This window comes from Oncorhynchus mykiss, chromosome 3 (genome assembly GCF_057628025.1).
Source record: "Oncorhynchus mykiss isolate SJ-2025 chromosome 3, ASM5762802v1, whole genome shotgun sequence".
Lineage (NCBI taxonomy): Eukaryota > Metazoa > Chordata > Actinopteri > Salmoniformes > Salmonidae > Oncorhynchus > Oncorhynchus mykiss.
Window position 1 is genome coordinate 70173568 of NC_143024.1, and position 21526 is coordinate 70195093.

The 21526-nt window shown below is 42.5% G+C and overlaps 1 protein-coding gene across 1 annotated transcript in view; it reads left to right on the forward strand.

Moving 5' to 3' along the window:
- Nucleotides 1-21526, forward strand: part of LOC110504354 (low-density lipoprotein receptor-related protein 1B) — a 422565-nt gene that overhangs the window by 290033 nt on the left and 111006 nt on the right. Inside the window, exons 33-40 of the mRNA XM_036965026.2 lie at nt 9366-9506; nt 9695-9820; nt 10233-10364; nt 14528-14662; nt 15030-15159; nt 15791-15917; nt 16104-16255; nt 16540-16664. Coding sequence (XP_036820921.2) covers nt 9366-9506; nt 9695-9820; nt 10233-10364; nt 14528-14662; nt 15030-15159; nt 15791-15917; nt 16104-16255; nt 16540-16664 — 1068 coding nt within the window. The remainder of the gene's footprint in view (nt 1-9365; nt 9507-9694; nt 9821-10232; nt 10365-14527; nt 14663-15029; nt 15160-15790; nt 15918-16103; nt 16256-16539; nt 16665-21526) is intronic.

Sequence of the window (21526 nt, forward strand, 5' to 3'; positions counted from 1 at the left end):
TATCCCAGTCTGCTGTTCCCACATGCTTCAAGTGGGCCACCATTGTTCCTGTTCCCAAGAAAGCTAAGGTAACTGAGCTAAATGACTACCACCCTGTAGCACTCACTTCCGTCATCATGAAGTGCTTTGAGAGACTAGTCAAGGACCATATCACTTCCACCCTACCTGACACACTAGACCCACTCCAATTTTCCGCCCCAATAGGTCCACAGACGAAGCAATCGCCATCACACTGCACACTATCCTAACCCATCTGGACAAGAAGAATACCTATGTAAGAATGCTGTTCATCAATTACAGCTCAGCATTTAACACCATAGTACCCTCCAAACTCGTCAAACCCTCCAAACTCCCAGTCGTCCTGTGCAACTGGGTCCTGGACTCCCTGACTGGCCGCCCCCAGGTTGTGAGGGTAGGTAACATCTCCACCCCGCTGATCCTCAACACTGGGTCCCCACGAGGGTGCGTTCTCAGCCCTCTCCTGTACTCCCTGTTCACCCACGACTGCGTGGCCATGCATGCCTCCAACTCAATCATCAAGTTTGCAGACGACACTACAGTGGTAGGCTTGATTACCAACAACAACGAAACGGCCTACAGGGAGGAGGTGAGGGCCCTCGGAGTGTGGTGTCAGGAAAATAACCTCACACTCAATGTCAACAAAACAAAGCAGCCCCCTATCTACATTGACGGGACAGTAGTGGAGAGGGTGGAAAGTTTTAAGTTCCTCGGCGTACACATCACGGACAAACGGAAATGGTCGGAAATGGTCCACCCACACAGACAGCGTGGTGAAGAAGGCGCAGCAGCGCCTCTTCAACCTCAGGAGGCTGAAGAAACTAGCCATGTCACCAAAAACACTTACAAGCTTTTACAGATGCACAATCGAGAGCATCCTGTCGGGCTGTATCACTGCCTGGCACGGCAGCTGCTCCACCCATAACCGCAAGGCTCTTCAGAGGGTAGTGAGGTCTGCACAATGCATCACCGGGGGCAAACTACCTGCCCTCCAGGACACCTACACCACCCGATGTCATAGGAAGGCCAAAAAGATAATCAAGGACAACAACCACCCTAGTCACTCCCTGTTCACCCCGCTATCATCCAAAAGGCGAGGTCAGTACAGGTGCATCAAAGCAGGGACCGAGAGACTGAAAAACAGCTTCTATCTCAAGGCCATCAGACTGTTAAACAGCCATCACTAACATTGAGTGGCTGCTGCCAACATACTGACTTAACTCTAGCCACTTTAATAATGGAAAAATGGATGTAATCAATTTGCCACTAGCCACTTGATATAATGCTTACATTACTCATCTCATATGTATATACTGTACGCTATACCATCTACTGCATCTTGCCATCTTGATGTAATTAAATGTATCACTAGCCACTTTAAACAAAGCCACTTTATATAATGTTTTCATACCCTACATTACTCATCTCATACTGTATGTATATACTGTACTCTATACCATCTACTGCATCTTGCCTATGCCGTTCGGGCATCACTCATTCATATATTTTTATGTACATATGCATATTCCTTCCTTTACACTTGTGTTCATAAGATAGTTGTTGTGAAATTGTTAGGTTATATTACTTGTTAGATATTACTGCATGGTCGGAACTAGAAGCACAAGCATTTATTAACATCTGCTAACCATGTGTATGTGACAAATACATTTGAAGTTTCTTCTTGTACAGTTGCAAAAACTGTCAAGCGCTATGATGAATCTGGCTCTCATGTGTACCACCACAGGAATGGAAGACCCAGAGTTACCTCTGCTGCAGAGGATAAGTTCATTCGAGTTACCAGCCTCAGATATTGCAGCCCAAATAAATGCTTCACAGAGTTCAAGTAACAGACCCATCTCAACATCAACTGTTTCGAGTAGACTGCTTGAATCAGGCCTTCATGGTTGAATTGCTGCAACGAAACCACTACTAAAGGACACCAATAAGAAGAAGAGACTTGCTTGGGCCAAGAAACATGAGCAATGGACATTAGACCGGTGGAGATTTGTCCTTTGGTCTGGAGTCCAAATTTGAGGTAATTGGTTCCAGCCACCGTGTCTTTGTGAGACGACACTACAGACGACACTACGGCACTACAGACGACACAGGCACATTTAACCAGCATGGCTACCACAGCATTCTTCAGCTTCAGATGGGATATTTTTTTTTTTTCAACAGGACAATGACCTAAAACACACCTCCAGGCTGTGTAAAGGCTATTTGACCAAGAAGGAGAGTGATGGAATGCTGCATTAGATGACCTGGCCTCCACAATCCCTTGACCTCAACCAAATTGAGATGGTTTGGGATAAGTCTAACTGCAGAGTGAAGGAAAAGCAGCCAACAAGTGCTCAGTATGTGTTGGAATTCCTTCAGGACTGTTTGAAAAGCATTCCAGGTGAAGCTGGTTGAGAGAATGCCAAGAGTGTGCATAGCTGTCATCAAGTCAAAGGGTGTCAAATATATTTTGATTTGTTTATCACTTTTTGGTTACTACGTGACTCCATAAGTGTTATTTCATAGTTTTGATTTCTTCAATATTTTTATACAATGTAAAAAATGAAGAAAAACCCATGAATGAGCAGGTGTTCTAAAACTTTTGACCGGCAGTGTATGTGAAAACTGCTTTCCATTTTCTCTGCTCCATTAGCGAATCAAAGTTATTGAACGCTGATTAAACAACACTCCCTTCCTGTAGCTGAGGCCTTTGGTCTGCCTTGGGTTAATCAATGAAATGCTGTATTTGTAGTGGTTAGGCTTGTTCTCAACCGTCAGCCTGTGTCAATTAAGAGAGATTGAGATCTAACAGGCGGCTGACCTGGATCTATTGCCCCCCCCCCCCCCCCCTCCACACACACACACACACACACACACACACACAGTAAGGGACTGTGAGTGTGTGTGTTGGTGTGCGCGTGCATGTGTATTACCATCAATGAGAGGTTTGCCCAAGAGTGCCCTGCACACTGATAGATTATCTATAGTTTAGTTTAGCCCACTGCTGGCTTGTTATCACTGTCATGTGAAATGGACACTAACTGCTATTTGATTCCTGCTGCTGCATGACAAACGCCATTATGAGAATGTTCAGTTGAAGTATTAAAACAGCATGTTGAGACTCGAAATGGGCAGCAAAATTATTATAGTTGTCGATGTAGCTATCAGATGATTTGACGAGCTTATTCACAACAAATGGCAATTCCCCCAAAATGTTAACAATTAGAAATGTTTTGCACAATCACTGATGCATCCTGATGATTGCCAAGGACAGTTGTGAATGGAGTTAATGAAAGCAGTGTGTGTGACACCAGGTTGATCCATTCAACACCTGGTGCTGTGTGTTACTGTTTTTTGCTGTGCTAAACAGAGATCTGAGGGCCTGTGTTTAGAAGTTGTGTGTGTGTGCCTGTATGTGTGTTAGGTGAGGTTAGGTTAGGTGTTTAGACGGTGTGGGTGATCCATCTATCAGCCTCCACTTGCCTGGAATCAAACCCGGTGGTTGAGGTTTAAATTAAATATGATTAGCAACAACCAAGCAATCACCACTACCCACTGACCCCAGTAGCAACAAATTAATGAAGAAAGCACAGCTAATCTGGACTAGGTGATCCGGAGGGTCACCCGTTTGGGAAGCAGCATGTAGGCTGTCAGTCTCACTCAAAGCAATTTGGCTGATTCCAGAAAATGAGTTTTACTTTCCTTTTAATGTTGACTTTCATCCCAAAGCTATTTCACTGAACTGTAGTGGGTTGCTTCCATCTCTCCTTTACAACAACTATATTTTGAAAGTGATTGTAAATAAGTTACATCGTACTTCATTATAGTCTGTGGTCAGATATGATGAAGGGTAAACACAAAATGTACATCTGATAAAAAGAAAGACACGTTTAAAAAAAATCTTCTCAATTTGAAGGCCCAACTGCTTCATGGGCCTCTTAGACACTGCTAGGGTTCAATCATAATCATCTAGCAGTTTCCCTGCTGACAATGGTTATGATGGTTAGGATATTTCATTTGCAGAATCGAGCAATAAACACAAACAATAACATCAATAGCTTTAAAGCAGAGAATCAATTGTCACAGCTCTGCAATTTAATATAAATATACACAATAATAAAAAATAACTGTGAATAAAAGAAACAGTACCAGTCAAAATTTTAGAACACCTACTCATTCAAGGGTTTTTCTTTACTTTTACTATTTTCTCCATTGTAGAATACTAGTGAAGACATCAAAACTATGAAATAACACATATGGAGTCATATAGTAACCAAAAAAGTGTTAAACAAAAATATATATTCTTCAAAGTAGCCACCCTTTGCCTTGAAGGCTTTGCACACTCTTGGCATTCTTTCAACCAGCTTCATTAGGTAGTCACCTAGAGTGCATTTCAATTAACAGGTGTGCCTTGTTAAAAGTTAAAAAACATCAAGTGCTATGATGAAACTGGCTCTCATGAGGACCGCCACAGGAATGGAAGACTCAGAGTTACCTCTGCTGCAGAGGATAAGTTCATTAGATTTACCAGCCTCAGATTGCAGTCCAAATAAATGCTTCACAGAGTTCCAGTAACAGACACAGGAGACTGTGTGAATCAGGCCTTCATGGTCAAATTTCTGCAAAAGAACCACTACTGAAGGACACCAATAAGAAGAAGACTTGCTTGGGCCAAGAAATACGAGCAATGGACATTAGACCGTTGGAAATCTGTTCTTTAGTCTGAAGTCCAAATTTGAGATATTTGGTTCCAACCACCGTGTCTTTGTGAGACGTAGAGTAGGTGAACTGATGATCTCCGCATGTGTGTTTCCCACCGTGAAGCATGTAGGAGGAGGTATGATTATGTGGGGGTGCTTTGCTGGTGACACTGTCTGTGATGAATTTAGAATTCAAGGCACACTTAACCAGACTAGTACTGTATATCTTTGAAAGTCATTTTTCTATTGATGCACATTCACTGTCTGCAACTGAAAGATGGTAATACCTCATCTGTGCATAATCACTGCCTCATTGAATTATCAACACTTCAATTCTCATACACGTGTTGAGAAAGATGTCCTGAATCTTTGTTGATAATGGCACTTCTAATAAATATAAAAGTATAGTCCCTCTGCTAACTTCAGAACACATTTTGTTCATAGATCACTATTCAGATTGGGTGAATTGGCCAACTTTTATTCTGGGTACACCTCTGAGGACTTCTCAGCAGTTCAGTGTTAGGTGAGCTTGGTTGCACCTGTTCAGTGAGGTTCATTGCACTCCGCTGGGTTTTTGAATGGAAAAGCCTTGTCACGTCTGAGGCAAGGCAATTGCTCTAGTCCAGTCTGAAGCCAATAGAGGGCCTCACTGGATTTAACCGGGGGGGGGGGGGGGGGGGGGCCTGGGATAGCTTCACTCCTAAATGGGATGCATACACACCGCAGGAGGCTGCTGAGGGGAGAACGGCTCATAATAATAGCCGGAATGGAGCAAATGGAATGGCAAACCATGATCCGGGTGACTGTGTGATCATACTCTGCCGATGTGAGTGAGATGTGAGCCAATGTGAGTAAGACCTTTAAACAGGTCAACATTCACAAGGCCGCAGGGCTAGATGGATTACCAGGACGTGTACTCCGAGCATGCGCTGACCAACTGGCAAGTATCTTCAATGACATTTTCCTCCTCTCCCTGTCCGATTCTGTAATACCCACATGTTTTAAGCAGACCACCATAGTGCCTGTGCCCAATAACACTAAGGTAAACTGCCTAAATGCTACCGACCCGTAACACTCACGTCTGTAACCATGAAATGCTTTGAAAGGCTGGCCATGGCTCACATCATCACCAGTATCCCAGAAACCCTAGGCCCACTCCAATTTGCATACCACACCAACAGATCCACAGATGATGCAATATCTATTGCACTCCACAATGCCCTTTCACACCAGGACAAAAGGAACACCTATGTGAGAATGCTATTCATTGACTACAGCTCAGAGTTCAACACCATAGTACCCTCAAAGCTCATAATAAGCTAAGGACCCTGGGATTAACACCTCCCTCTGCAACTGGATCCTGGACTTCCTGACTGGCCACCCCCAGGTGGTAAGGGTAGGTAACAACACATCTGCCATGCTGATCCTCAACATGGGGGCCCCGCAGGGGTGCGTTCTCAGTCCCCTCCTGTACTCCCTGTTCACTCATGACTGCACGACCATGCACGACTCCAACACCATCGTTAAGTTTGCTGATGACACAACAGTGGTAGGCCTGATCACCGACAACGATGAGACAGCCTATAGGGAGGAGGTCAGAGACCTGACCGTGTGGTGCAAGGACAACAACCTCTCCCTCAACGTGATCAAAACAAAGGAGATGATTGTGGACTACAGGAAAAAGAGGACCGAGCACGCCCCCATTCCCATCGACAGAGCTGTAGTGGAGCAAGCACACCAAGACAGTTGTGAAGAGGGCACGACAAAACCTATTCCCCCTCAGGAGACTGAAAAGATTTGGCTATGGGACCTCAGATCCTCAAAAGGTTTTACAGCTGCACCATCGAGAGCATCCTGACGGGTTGCATCACTGCCTGGTATGGCAACTGCTTGGCCTCCAACCGCAAGGCATTACAGAGGGTAGTGCGTACGGCCAAGTACATCACTGGGGCCAAGCTTCCTGCCATCCAGGACCTCTATACCAGGCAGTGTCAGAGGAAGGCCCTAAAAATGGTCAGACTCCAGCCAGCCTAGTCATAAACTATTCTCTCTGCTACTGCCCGGCAAGCGGTACCGGAGTGCCAAGTCTAGGTCCAAGAGGCTTCTAAACAGCTTCTACACCCAAGCCATAAGACTCCTGAACAGATAATCAAATGGCTACCCAGGCTATTTGCATTGCCCCCCCCCCCCCCCCTCTACACTGCCGCAACTCTGTTATTATCTATGCATTGTCCCTTTAACTCTACCTTAACTCTACAGTGCCTTGCGAAAGTATTCGGCCCCCTTGAACTTTGCGACCTTTTGCCACATTTCAGGCTTCAAACATAAAGATATAAAACTGTATTCTTTTGTGAAGAATCAACAACAAGTGGGACACAATCATGAAGTGGAACGACATTTATTGGATATTTCAAGCTTTTTTAACAAATCAAAAACTGAAAAATTGGGCGTGCAAAATTATTCAGCCCCCTTAAGTTAATACTTTGTAGCGCCACCTTTTGCTGCGATTACAGCTGTAAGTTGCTTGGGGTATGTCTCTATCAGTTTTGCACATCGAGAGACTGAACTTTTTTCACATTCCTCCTTGTAAAACAGCTCGAGCTCAGTGAGGTTGGATGGAGAGCATTTGTGAACAGCAGTTTTCAGTTCTTTCCACAGATTCTCGATTGGATTCAGGTCTGGACTTTGACTTGGCCATTCTAACACCTGGATATGTTTATTTTTGAACCATTCCATTGTAGATTTTGCTTTATGTTTTGGATCATTGTCTTGTTGGAAGACAAATCTCTGTCCCAGTTTCAGGTCTTTTGCAGACTCCATCAGGTTTTCTTACAGAATGGTCCTGTATTTGGCTCCATCCATCTTCCCATCAATTTGAACCATCTTCCCTGTCCCTGCTGAAGAAAAGCAGGCCCAAACCATGATGCTGCCACCACCATGTTTGACAGTGGGGATGGTGTGTTCAGCTGTGTTGCTTTTACGCCAAACAAAACGTTTTGCATTGTTGCCAAAATGTTCAATTTTGGTTTCATCTGACCAGAGCACCTTCTTCCACATGTTTGGTGTGTCTCCCAGGTGGCTTGTGGCAAACTTTAAACAACACTTTTTATGGATATCTTTAAGAAATGGCTTTCTTCTTGCCACTCTTCCATAAAGGCCAGATTTGTGCAATATATGACTGATTGTTGTCCTATGGACAGAGTCTCCCACCTCAGCTGTAGATCTCTGCAGTTCATCCAGAGTGATCATGGGCCTGTTGGCTGCATCTCTGATCAGTCTTCTCCTTGTATGAGTTGAAAGTTTAGAGGGACGGCCAGGTCTTGGTAGATTTGCAGTGGTCTGATACTCCTTCCATTTCAATATTAGCTTGCACAGTGCTCCTTGGGATGTTTAAAGCTTGGGAAATCTTTTTGTATCCAAATCCGGCTTTAAACTTCTTCACAACAGTATCTCGGACCTGCCTGGTGTGTTCCTTGTTCTTCATGATGCTCTCTGCGCTTTTAACGGACCTCTGAGACTACACAGTGCAGGTGCATTTATACGGAGACTTGATTACACACAGGTGGATTGTATTTATCATCATTAGTCATTTAGGTCAACATTGGATCATTCAGAGATCCTCACTGAACTTCTAGAGAGAGTTTGCTACACTGAAAGTAAAGGGGCTGAATAATTTTGCACGGACAATTTTTCAGTTTTTGATTTGTTAAAAAAGTTTGAAATATCCAATAAATGTCGTTCCACTTCATGATTGTGTCCCACTTGTTGTTGATTCTTCAAAAAAAATACAGTTTTATATCTTTATGTTTGAAGCCTGAAATGTGGCAAAAGGTCGCAAAGTTCAAGGGGGCCGAATACTTTCGCAAGGCACTGTATATGTACATATTACCTCAATTAACTCGACACCGGTGCCCCCGCAAATTGACTCTGTACCGGTTCCCCCTGTATATAGCCCCGCTATTGCTATTTACTGCTGCTCTTTAATTATTTCTAATTTTATCTCTTGCTTTTTTTTAGGTATTTTCTTAAAACTGCATTGTTGGTTATGGGCTTGTAAGTACACATTTCACTGTAAGGTCCACTTCTGTTGTGTTCGGCGCATGTGACAAATAAAATTTGATTTGATATATTTGGTGCCCTTCCACTGATTCCGCTCCAGTCATTACCACGAGCCCACCTCCTTTAACACACACACACACACACACACACTGCAAACATGGACACATCACTCTCCAAACTCATGATACAAGTCTCCTCTCCTTAACCACTTCTTCTGCTCAGAAGCACAACACCAGGCAGGTACTCTACAGTCTACAACAGTGCAGTAGGTCCACTCAAACATGGAAATCAACAAACACGTACCTGTGTGTAGTAGAGGCTCAGGATAGAGTATTTTGGGTCAACAACGCTACTGGTTTATTTTTCATTTGAGAATTTCACTACATCAAACATTGCATCATTAGTAGCCTATTGCATTGTCAGAATTCATATATTCCAGTTTTCAGTCATGCAATATATGTAGGTCTCCCTTGTAAAAGAGGTATGTTGACCTCAATGGGACTTCTTGAATAAATAAGGGTTAAGTAACACAATAACAATTCAGACAGAAATGGTGATAATGGGGTTTCTAAGGACATTTCCTTGTTTCAGGTAACAAACTGTGGTGGGCCGATGATGATTCAGCCCATCTGGGGACGGTGAACAAGAGAGACGGACGAAATCCTGTGGTTCTGAGGAATAAGACTAGCGGAGTGGTTCACATGAAGGTCTACGACAGGGAAGGACAGAGAGGTAAGGAACACACGTACACACACGTTTATTTATGTACTTATCAATTCCAGAATGTGACACCATGATGTACTACAGTACCTATAGTGCTCTGAATAACATTTCAGATTTTATCTGAGTAAAGATGTCCATGAAGCCAACAATGGTGTCCTATATCCTTATTAATACACAATTCACCATGGCCTTTCCAGGAAGGAACCCGTGTCAGGTGAACAATGGAGGCTGCTCCCAGCTCTGCTTCCCCACGTCAGAGAACACCCGCAGCTGCTCCTGTACTGTGGGCTACAGCCTTCGCACCGACCGCATGTCCTGTGAGGGTAAGACTGCAAGTCTGCTCTAACTAAATGTGCATCCCAAATAGCACCCTCATCCTAATATAGTGCAGTACATTTGACCAGAGCCCTATTGGCTCTATGGGCTGTTTAGGACACACAACCTAAGTGACCATGCAAGAAATGTATTGAGCAGTTCAGACCCCCTAGCATCAGAGTTAACCACAAGGTTTGTGACATGAATTCACTGTTTCCAAATAAGTACTATAGAAACCTCTTGTAATCATACGAAATCATAATTTGACTGTGATAAATGTACTCTATGCATATTTATTTACAGTGTGTTAATCTTGGAATCCAGAACCACATATTGCGTCCATTAACATTTATGTTAGGTCATTCACAAGACACTAACAGTATGTTACAGTAATGGAATAATTTCTCTCCTACTCTGTAGGCATTGAGTCATTCCTGATGTACTCCATCCATGAGGGGATCAGAGGGATCGCCTTGGACCCCAATGACAACATGGAGGCTCTGATGCCCATTACTGGGACCCTGTTCGCTGTGGGGGTGGACTTCCATGCAGGTAGGTACCACCAGGGCCCATATTCACAAAGCGCCTCAGAGTAGGATTGCTGATCTCAGATCATAATAAATAAGAGTGGGGACACGGTCATTAACTACATCCCCTCAGTCAACAGTTAAACCTACAATTCATTGATTTTATGACCCCTTTATAGTGTTCCCTGCATGACATCTTCCGCATCATACGTAAAACTTACTCCAAATGGCAGTTTGTAATCAAGAGAAAAATGTCGAGAGAAAGGGAGAAATAGAGAGGGATAGAGAGACGCAAAAAAATGAGAGAGAGAAAAACCTTTATTGTAGTATTCTCTCTAACCCTGTTGAATAATGGTTAGTGGTGCTGTTGAGGGCTGCACAGATGAAAGAGTAATAAGTCCATGTTAATAGAGACTCATGAGAAACACCAACCGTTTCTCCACATGCCCCTGAACCAGGCCTGACACAAAGCAATTCCCCAGATATTGTATCAAATGAAGGTAACAAGGAAATGGTAATGGATTAACCCAATGGCTTGTGCTGGCATTTGTCATATAATGGGTTTTCTCTTGCATAATTCATGTTCTAAATATGGTGGATTTATTACACTGACAAGTGCTTGAACATGCACTGTCAAATTAATAAACTAAGGGCTAGTTATGCTTCATATACTGTATATGTTGCCACAACGCTCATTGATGACACCACCCATATAGGCCTACTGGGAAAGAGAAGCTTTATCTAGCACACATACGCACAGTAGCATTGTAAGTGTTGCATAAAACCTTTGTTTACAAAAATATCACATGATTTAGAGATAAGAGTGGAGGGGAAAGCTGTTACCTGCCCACATTTGATAGAATAGGATCCCACTGGTCACAAACTGGTTGAATCAACGTTGTTTCAATGCAATTTGTCAACGTATTGTGACATGGAAAACAAATCAAATTGTATTTGTCACATGAGCCGAATACAACAGGTGTAGTACCTTACAGTAAAATGCTTACTTACAAGCCCTTAAGTAACAAAAGTAACAAATAATTAAACAGCAGCAGTAAAATAACAATAATGAGGCTATGTACAGGGGGTGCCGGTACAGAGTCAATGTGCAGGGGCACCGGTTAGTTGAGGTAGTTGAGGTAATATATACGTGTAGGTAGAGTTAGTGACACTGCATAGATAATAAACAGAGAGTAGCAGCAGTATAAAAGAGGGGTCTGGGTAGCCATTTGATTAGCTGTTGAGGAGTCTTATGGTTTGGGGGTAGAAGCTGTTAAGAAGCCTTTTGGACATAGACTTGGCAGTATCGCTTTCTGTGCAGTCTATGACTAGGGTGGCTGGAGTCTTTGACAATTTTTAGGGCCTTCCTCTGAGCCTGGTATAGAGGTCCTGAACGGCAGGAAACGTGTGATGAACTGGGCCGTACGCATTACCCTCTATAGTGCCTTGCAGTTTCCATACAAGGCAGTGATGCAACCCGTCAGGATACTCTCGATGGTGCAGCTGTAGAACCTTTCTTGAGGATCTGAGGACCCATAGCCAAATCTTTTCAGTCTCCTGTGGGGGAATAGGCTATGTCGTGCCCTCTTCACAACTGTCCTAGTGTGTTTGGACCATGATAGGTTGTTGGTGATGTGGACACCAAATATATTTGATTTGGAAAAAGTATCGTAAACTTTTGTTTTGAGGGTGACATTTTAACCAGAGTATGTCATAATGCTAACCACATTTCAACGTAGACAAACTTTGTTTAAAATACGTCGAATTTTTACCTCTAAAACAATGTCAGATCTTCAACGATATATAGAAGAAAACATGTATCTATATACAGCTACTCTTTGTTCTCCCATCCAGGATTTTAACCAAACCCTGCTTAGCTATATTTGTCACTAAATATTACTAATGTGCTGTCATGAGAATGATTGTTGAGAGAGCTCCACTTAAAAACAAAATACTGTAGATTCACTGTTGCTATCAAAGTAATTTTACCAGAGCAAATGAAATGTGGCCATACTTTATCACTCATATACTCATCATCAATTATGTTATTTAGGCCTAAATAGTATTTGCAAAGTCATCAACATCTATTATTATAATTCAACCCAAAATTCAACTAAAAATAGACAATACAATAGGCCAAGGGTTTCAAGCTCCGATTAATCTCAAATGTACAGTAACTAACTATATTTTGTGATATTGTTAGATTTCTGGTTGCGATGGAGACGTGAATCCAACATATCAATTATTCATTTGTAATCCAAATGGAATTAAAGTCAGGTTAAGTCAGTGGCACTATCCAAGCAGAATATAAATCTCCTGCAAATGTTGATATTTGGTTGCGTTTTCAACCAAACACAATTTTTTATATAAATGTTGAAGTACAATAAGTAGCCTATTAACTTGTTGACAAGTATACAAATGATAATGGGATTCACATCTCCAACTCAACCCCAAAACTAAATTAAAGAATGTAATTAAGCCAATGGCTCAGATGGAACTGTCTAAGCATTAAATACATCTCCTTAAATGTTGATATTTGGTTGTAAATTCAATATTACTTTTGTAATACAGTAAATAGCCTAAAGTTAAGGCCATCTTCCAAACTAATATCACATTCAAACTTCAAATGAGTAACATGGCCACATTTTGAGGTTACTGTAACTATAAATGTATTTTTATGTAGTTATATAAAGCGTGCATGTTCAAGATTGCATGCATAGGTTGTTACAGGTCTGAGGAGATCTTCACAAATTATGTAATAATAATCGCATTGATCACTTAAACCATGTACTTTTAATGTAATCTCAACTGCAATCCAGATCATGTGGTTGTGCTATTACATGAAGCACATTGAGGACACATTAATTGTTGTATAAATAAACAACATACAGTATCTGACGTAGTCCCATTTGAACTTTTTGCTGTGCTTTGAAATGGTTGTCTAGAAAGCGCAGTGATAGACATTTGGGTGACAACTAAACCAGAAATCTGACATTCTTTTTCCATTGGAATTTGGTTGAAAGCCTGGTGATACACATTGGAAACTCAACTAACTTTTGGCTTTCTTTTTGAGTGGGTGAATATCGGTTGTAACCTCATAGATCAACGTCTCAACCAAATATTACCCAATTATCCACGTTGAAATGACGTGGTGTGTCCAGTGGGATGAAGGTTTGGCAGAAAATAAGTGTTGCAAGGCAGCAGTTCTCACAGTACGGAAAGCTCAAAGGCAGTGGATGTCAGAAATGTCTCAGAGACCCTGAATGTCAATGGTAATCTTGATGTGCGACAGCTTGCATTTTAGGAAATTAGGAAACTAGTCTAAAGCTAAAAACTTAGGCTTTTGTGTGCATAAGGTCTTGGTTGCCCTCCCCTTTGCTGCTGTTATACAGGTGACCATGCAAACACCCAGCTAAGCACAGAGTCAACCAGCAACAGCAGCGGTGGATAGCTCACACATACAATTTGCATATCATTATGAAGCAGGTCATTGGTGCGTAAAAAAGATGAAAGCCTTCCAGCTGGATCCTGTCACATGTAAGATATGTGTTAACGGAGTGTGAATTCTGTATAAACAGGAGGGTGTAAATAAACACATAACGCTGCCTATCCTCCCAACAACCTGGGCCCACTGAACTGACAGGCAAATAACGAAATGTACTTAAGGCTTTAAGGCTGGACTCGGAAAATGAATGACTTTGTATTTCATCCTGTCGTATATGAAATAGAGTTATAATCAGAAAGGATCATAACATTTTAGATGCAATGTTTTACATATGCAATTTATTTTCCAATAAAACCTGGTATACAATAGCCTTTTCATGTCCCGATGTTGCATTTCAACAAGGAAATAAGGTCTGAATGGATATGTGAACAATAATCATAATTTACATCCCCATTTTGTGAAATGGAGCATGTAGTTGTAATAATAATAAGCTTACTTCCATAAAAAACACTAACATTAATAGGGAGGCTATGTTATGTGCCTACATGTTCCACAATAGTACAAAAAGATCAGGTCCACACACTTGAAATTGAGGTGAAAATTATTACTGACGAGCTCAAGTCTACGCATGACTACTAAAGAATACCAAAAGTTTGCAGTCTATGCACCAACTAATATACTGTAGAATACCACAAGTGTGCAGTTCAGTTATTTTTCTTACTTTGTTTATTACCATTCCACAGGTAATGACACAGTGTACTGGACAGACATGGGCCTGAACACAATCTCCAGAGCCAAGAGGGATCAGACCTGGAGGGAGGACATCATTACCACGGGCATCAGCAGGGTAGAGGGCATCGCAGTGGACTGGATCGCTGGTCAGTAGCGTCTTCTGTAAAATGTACAAAATGTCTTCTTACTTTAAGCGGCCCTATGTGGGCCGCTTAAAGTACCTCCATCAAACATTTCCTGAGATTTTAGGGCAGCCTAGTGGTTAGAGTGGTGGACTAGCAACCGGAAGTTCAAACCCCCGAGCTGACAAGGTAGGCCGTAGGCCGTCATTGAAAATAAGAATTTGTTCTTACCTGACTTGCCTAGTTAAATAAAGGTAAAATAAAAAATAAAAATCTCGATATGACTAACTTGTATAAATAACAGTATGCATTAAAACTATTGTAACACTGTCCTTTATACAACTGTTATTTGTACAACTCTAATACCAGTATCTTTATGTTCCTCCCACAGGAAACCTTTACTGGACAGACCATGGTTTCAACCTCATAGAGATTGCCCGTGTTAGTGGTGCCTACCGTTCAGTAGTCATCTCCGAGGGACTTGACCAACCTAGAGCCATCGCTGTTCATCCACAGAAAGGGTGTGTGTGTGTGTGTGTGTGTGTGTGTGTGTGTGTGTGTGTGTCTGTGTGTGTCTGTGTGAGAAAGATGAATGGGTAACAGACAGACAGTCACTAAGAAGAGATAAAGTTGAAAATGGGCAAAGGAAATGGAAATGTTTTTGACCAGCAGGGAGTGAAATGAGTCAGACAGCCTTGACCACCTCCAGAAAGAGATCAAGATGTTGCTGGATAATAATCATTGGGTCATACTGCTGTTTCTGGACTGAAAATAGATCATGTAGCAGATGAAGGCCAACTGATGTCATTAGGCTTACCAGTAGGAGCATGTCCCCTGCATTGATGTTTGTTTTGTGTAGTGCAGTAGGATTCATTTTAAGTTTGCCACTAAACTTTCATGATCTGGTGTTGACACGGTGTGAAATGCCTACTGTAAGAAGAGCTTTGTGGAGAACTAAATTGTAACAATCTATGATTTCACTTGCATAGCCTCTGATAACTTTGGTATCACATTAGATCACACAATTTGTCCTTTCAGATCTGTTCCAATTGTCCAACCAGTTGGATGTTAATAATGTTTCTGGGTTTGCCACTCTGCCCTCTCTATTTCTCTCCCTCTATCTATCACCCACCCTCTATCTATCTGTCTCAGGTATCTGTTTTGGACAGAATGGGGCCAGAGCCCCTGCATAGGTCGAGCCCGTCTAGACGGCTCCGATCAGGTCACCCTGGTCAACTCTGGCATTGCCTGGCCCAATGGGATCTCCATAGACTATGAGGTACAGTACCAGACACCTCCTGATCATACATGTCCTATTAGCTCTGATCCATCCACCTCATCCTAAAGTAGTTTCATACCCGCATCCTAACCTCATCCTTCTTTGTGTGGATATAATGTACCCAATGTACCCCATAAGAGGATAGGGGGATAGTTTGGTTATGTGCATTTTCAAATTACTTTCCAGGAAAATAGATTATACTGGTGTGACGCCCGCACCGACAAGATAGAGAGGATCAACCTTGAGACGGGTGAGAGCAGGGAGATTGTACTGTCAGCGGCCAACGTAGACCTCTTTTCCGTGGCCGTGTTCGGAGCTTACATCTACTGGTCTGACAGGTAATTTAATATTTCCTTATATGCACACAGATTGGGCTGTAAAGTCTGATCATCTAACCTGGTATTAACCCTTCATCCCAGAGGTCTCAGTGTGGAGAACCTCAGCGGAGTATTTTTTACATGAGGGGCACCATATTTATGTAAATGTACTAGCATACCTCAATGTCATTATCAATGACATTTCTGTATGATAAAGTGCCATTGATAAGTACTTTTAAGAATCATAGAAGAATTAAGAAGAAAGCGTCCTTAATTACTTTTTAAAACTCTCTCTCTGTCCTCAGAGCTCACTCCAACGGTTCTATCCGGCGGGGCTTCAAAAGTGAAGCCAGTGAGGCAGTCACCATGAGAAGTGGTCTCGGGGTCAACCTGAAGGATGTGACAGTCTTCAATAGAGGCCGGGAGAAAGGTTAAGGTTTCAACTTAATGCTCCTTTTTGATTCTCACCAATCACCGTCATCAGAGCATTGTTGCATTTCCTAATCTACAGTGGGGCAAAAAAGTATTTAGTCAGCCACCAATTGTGCAAGTTCTCCCACTTAAAAAGATGAGAGAGGCCTGTAATTTTCATCATAGGTACACTTCAACTATGACAGACAAAATGAGGAAATCCAGAAAATAACTTTGTAGGATTTTTAATTAATTTATTTGCAAATTATGGTGGAAAATAAGTATTTGGTCAATAACAAAAGTTATATACCCTTTGTTGGCAATGACAGAGGTCAAACGTTTTCTGTAAGTTTTTCACACACTGTTGCTGGTATTTTGGCCCATTCCTCCATGCAGATCTCCTCTAGAGCAGTGATGTTTTGGGGCTGTTGCTGGGCAACACGGACTTTCAACTCCCTCCAAAGATTTTCTATGGGGTTGAGATCTGGAGACTGGCTAGGCCACTCCAGGACCTTGAAATGCTTCTTACGAAGCCACTCCTTCTTTGCCCGGGCGGTGTGTTTGGGATCATTGTCATGCTGAAAGACCCAGCCACGTTTCATCTTCAATGCCCTTGCTGATGGAAGGAGGTTATCACTCAAAATCTCATGATACATGGCCCCATTCATTCTTTCCTTTACACGGATCAGTCGTCCTGGTCCCTTTGCAGAAAAACAGCCCCAAAGCATGATGTTTCCACCCCCATGCTTCACAGTAGGTATGGTGTTCTTTGGATGCAACTCAGCATTCTTTGTCCTCCAAACACGACGAGTTGAGTTTTTACCAAAAAGTTATATTTTGGTTTCATCTGACCACATGATATTCTCCCAATCTTCTTCTGGATCATCCAAATGCTTTCTAGCAAACTTCAGACGGGACTGGACATGTACTGGCTTAAGCAGGGGGACACGTCTGGCACTGCAGGATTTGAGTCCCTGGCGGCGTAGTGTGTTACTGATGATAGGCTTTGTTACTTTGGTCCCAGCTCTCTGCATGTCATTCACTAGGTCCCCCCGTGTGGTTCTGGGATTTTTGCTCACCGTTCTTGTGATAATTTTGACCCCACGGGGTGAGATCTTGCGTGGAGCCCCAGATTGAGGGAGATTATCAGTGGTCTTGTATGTCTTCCATTTCCTAATAATTGCTCCCACAGTTGATTTCTTCAAACCAAGCTGCTTACCTATTGCAGATTCAGTCTTCCCAGCCCGGTGCAGGTCTACAATTTTGTTTCTGGTGTCCTTTGACAGCTCCTTGGTCTTGGCCATAGTGGAGTTTGGATTGTGACTGTTTGAGGTTGTGGACAGGTGTTTTTTATACTGATAACAAGTTCAAACAGGTGCCATTAATACAGGTAACGAGTGGAGGACAGAGGAGCCTCTTAAAGAAGAAGTTACAGGTCTGTGAGAGCCAGAAATCATGCTTGTTTGTAGGTGACCAAATACTTATTTTCCACCATAATTTCTAAATAAATTCATTAAAAATCCTACAATGTGATTTTCTGGATTTTTTTCTTCTCATTTTGTCTGTCATAGTTGAAGTGTACCTATGATGAAAATTACAGACCTCTCTCATCTTTTTAAGTGGGAGAACTTGCACAATTGGTGGCTGACTAAATACTTTTTTGCCCCACTGTATGTATTGGTCAAAATCAATTGGGAGCCATCTAGCACAAGGGAAATACAAAACTGCAGTTATAGACAGTGCATGTATAGTACTATACACAAGTGACAACACTACCGTTCAAAGTTTTAGAACACCTACTCATTCAAGGGTTTTTCTTTATGTTTGCTATTTTCTACAGTGTAGAATAATAGTGAAGACATCAAAACTATGAAATAACACATATTGAATCATGTAGTAACGAAAAACAAATCCAAATATATTTTTTTATTTGAGATTCTTCAAATAGCCACCCTTTGCCTTGATGACAGATTTGCACACTCTTGGCATTCTCTCAACCAGCTTCACCTGGAATGCTTTTCCAACAGTCTTGAAGGAGTTCCCACATATGCTGAGCACTTGTTGGCTGCTTTTCCTTCACTCTGCGGTCAGACTCATCTCAAACCATCTCAATTGGGTTGAGGTTGGGCGATTGTGGAGGCCAGGTCATTTGATGCAGCACTCTATCACTCTACTTCTTGGTAAAATAGCCCTTACACAGCCTGTAGGTGTGTTTTGGGTCATTGTCTGGTTGAAAAACAAATGATAATCCCACTAAGCCCAACCAGATGGGATGGCGAATCGCTGCAGAATGCTGTGGTTGCCATGCTGGTTAAGTGTGCCTTGAATTCAAAATAAATCAATGACAGTGTCACCAGCAAAGCACCTCCACACCATAACACCACCTCCTCCATGCTTTTCGGTGGGAAATACACATGCGGAGATCATCTGTTCACCCATACCACGTCTCACAAAGACACTGTTATTGTAACCAAAAATCTCCATTTGGACTCATCAGACCAAAGAACAGATTTCCACTGGTCTAATGTCCATTGCTCGTGTTTCTTGGCCCAGCAAGTCTCTTCTTAGGGCTCCCGAGTGGTGCAGCGGTCTAAGGCACTGCATCCTAGTGCAAGAGGTGTCACCCCTTGTTCAAATCCAGGCTGCATCACATCTGGTTGTGATTGGGAGTCCCATAGGGTCTTGTCCGAGTTTGACCGGGTAAGGCAGTCATTTGTTCTTAACTGACTTGACTGGTTAAATAAATAGTGGTTTCTTTGCAGCAATTTCACCACGAAGGCCTGATTCACACAGCCTCCTCTGAACAGTTGATGTTGAGCTGTGTCTGTTACTGGAACTCTGTGAAGCATTTATTTGGCCTGTAATTTCTGAGGCTGGTAACTCTAATGAACTTATCCTCTGCAGCAGAGGTAACTCTGGGTCTTGCTTTCCTGTGGCAGTCCTCATGAGAGCCTGTTTCATCATAGCGTTTGATGGTTTTTGCGACTGCACTTGAAGAAACTTTCAAAGTTCTTAAAATGTTCCCTATTGACTGACCTTCATGTTTTAAAGTAATGATGGACTGTCATTTCTCTTTGCTTATTTGAGCTGTTCTTGCCATAATATGGACTTGTTTTTTTTACCAAATGGGGCTATGGAGCTCTTACCAAATGGGGCTCTTCTGTATACCACCCATACCTTGTCACGACACAATTTTTTTGTCTCAAGCGCGTTAAGAAGGAAAGAAATTCCACAAATGTACTTTTAACAAGGCACACCTGTTCATTGAAATCCATTCCAGGTGACTACCTCATGAAGCTGGTTGAGAGAATGCCAAGAGTGTGCAAAGCTGTAGTCAAGGCAAAGGGTGGCTATTTGAAGAATCTCAAATATAAAATATATTTTAATTTGTTTAACACTTTTTTGGTTTCTACATGATTCCATTTGTTTTATTTCATAGTTTTGATGTGTTCACTTTTTCTACAATTTATAAAATACACTGCTCAAAAAAATAAAGGTAACACTTAAACAACACAATGTAACTCCAAGTCAATCACACTTCTGTGAAATCAAACTGTCCACTTAGGAAGCAACACTGATTGACAATACATTTCACATGCTGTTGTGCAAATGGAATAGACAACAGGTGGTAGCATGAGACGGAGTCTACAACCCACACAAGTGGCTCAGGTAGTGCAGCTCATCCAGGATGGCACATCAATCCAGGATGGCACATCTGTGTCAGCGTAGTGTCCAGAGCATGGAGGCGCTACCAGGAGACAGGCCAGTACATCAGATTTTGTTGTCAGCACATTCAACTATGTAAAGAAAAAAGTATTTAATAAGAATATTTCATTCATTCAGATCTAGGATGTGTTATTTTAGTGTTCCCTTTATTTTTTTGAGCAGTGTAGTAAAAATAAAGAAAAACCCTTGAATGAGTAGGTGTTCTAAAATGTTTGACTGGTGTATGTGTGTGTGTATATACACTGCTCAAAAAAATAAAGGGAACACTAAAATAACACATCCTAGATCTGAATGAATGAAATATTCTTATTAAATACTTTTTTCTTTACATAGTTGAATGTGCTGACAACAAAATCACACAAAAATTATCAATGGAAGTCAAATTGATCAACCCATGGAGGTCTGGATTTGGAGTCACACTCAAAATTAAAGTGGAAAACCACACTACAGGCTGATCCAACTTTGATGTAATGTCCTTAAAACAAGTCAAAATGAGGCTCAGTTGTGTGTGTGGCCTCCACGTGCTTGCATGACCTCCCTACAACGCCTGGGCATGCTCCTGATGAGGTGGCGGATGGTCTCCTGAGGGATCTCCTCCCAGACCTGGACTAAAGCATCCGCCAACACCTGGACAATCTGTGGTGGATGGAGCGAGACATGATGTCCCAGATGTGCTCAATTGGATTCAGGTCTGGGGGACGGGCGGTCCATAGCATCAATGCCTTCCTCTTGCAGGAACTGCTGACACACTCCAGCCACATGAGGTCTAGCATTGTCTTGCATTAGGAGGAACCCAGGGCCAACCGCACCAGCATATGGTCTCACAAGGGGTCTGAGGATCTCATCTCGGTACCTAATGGCAGTCAGGCTACGTCTGGCGAGCACATGGAGGGCTGTGCGGCCCCCCAAAGAAATGCCACCCCACACCATGACTGACCCACCGCCAAACCGGTCATGCTGGAGGATGTTGCAGGCAGCAGAACGTTCTCCATGGCGTCTCCAGACTCTGTCACGTCTGTCACATGTGCTCAGTGTGAACCTGCTTTCATCTGTGAAGAGCACAGGGTGCCAGTGGCGAATTTGCCAATCTTGGTGTTCTCTGGCAAAAGCCAAACATCCTGCACGGTGTTGGGCTGTTAGCCCAACCCCCACCTG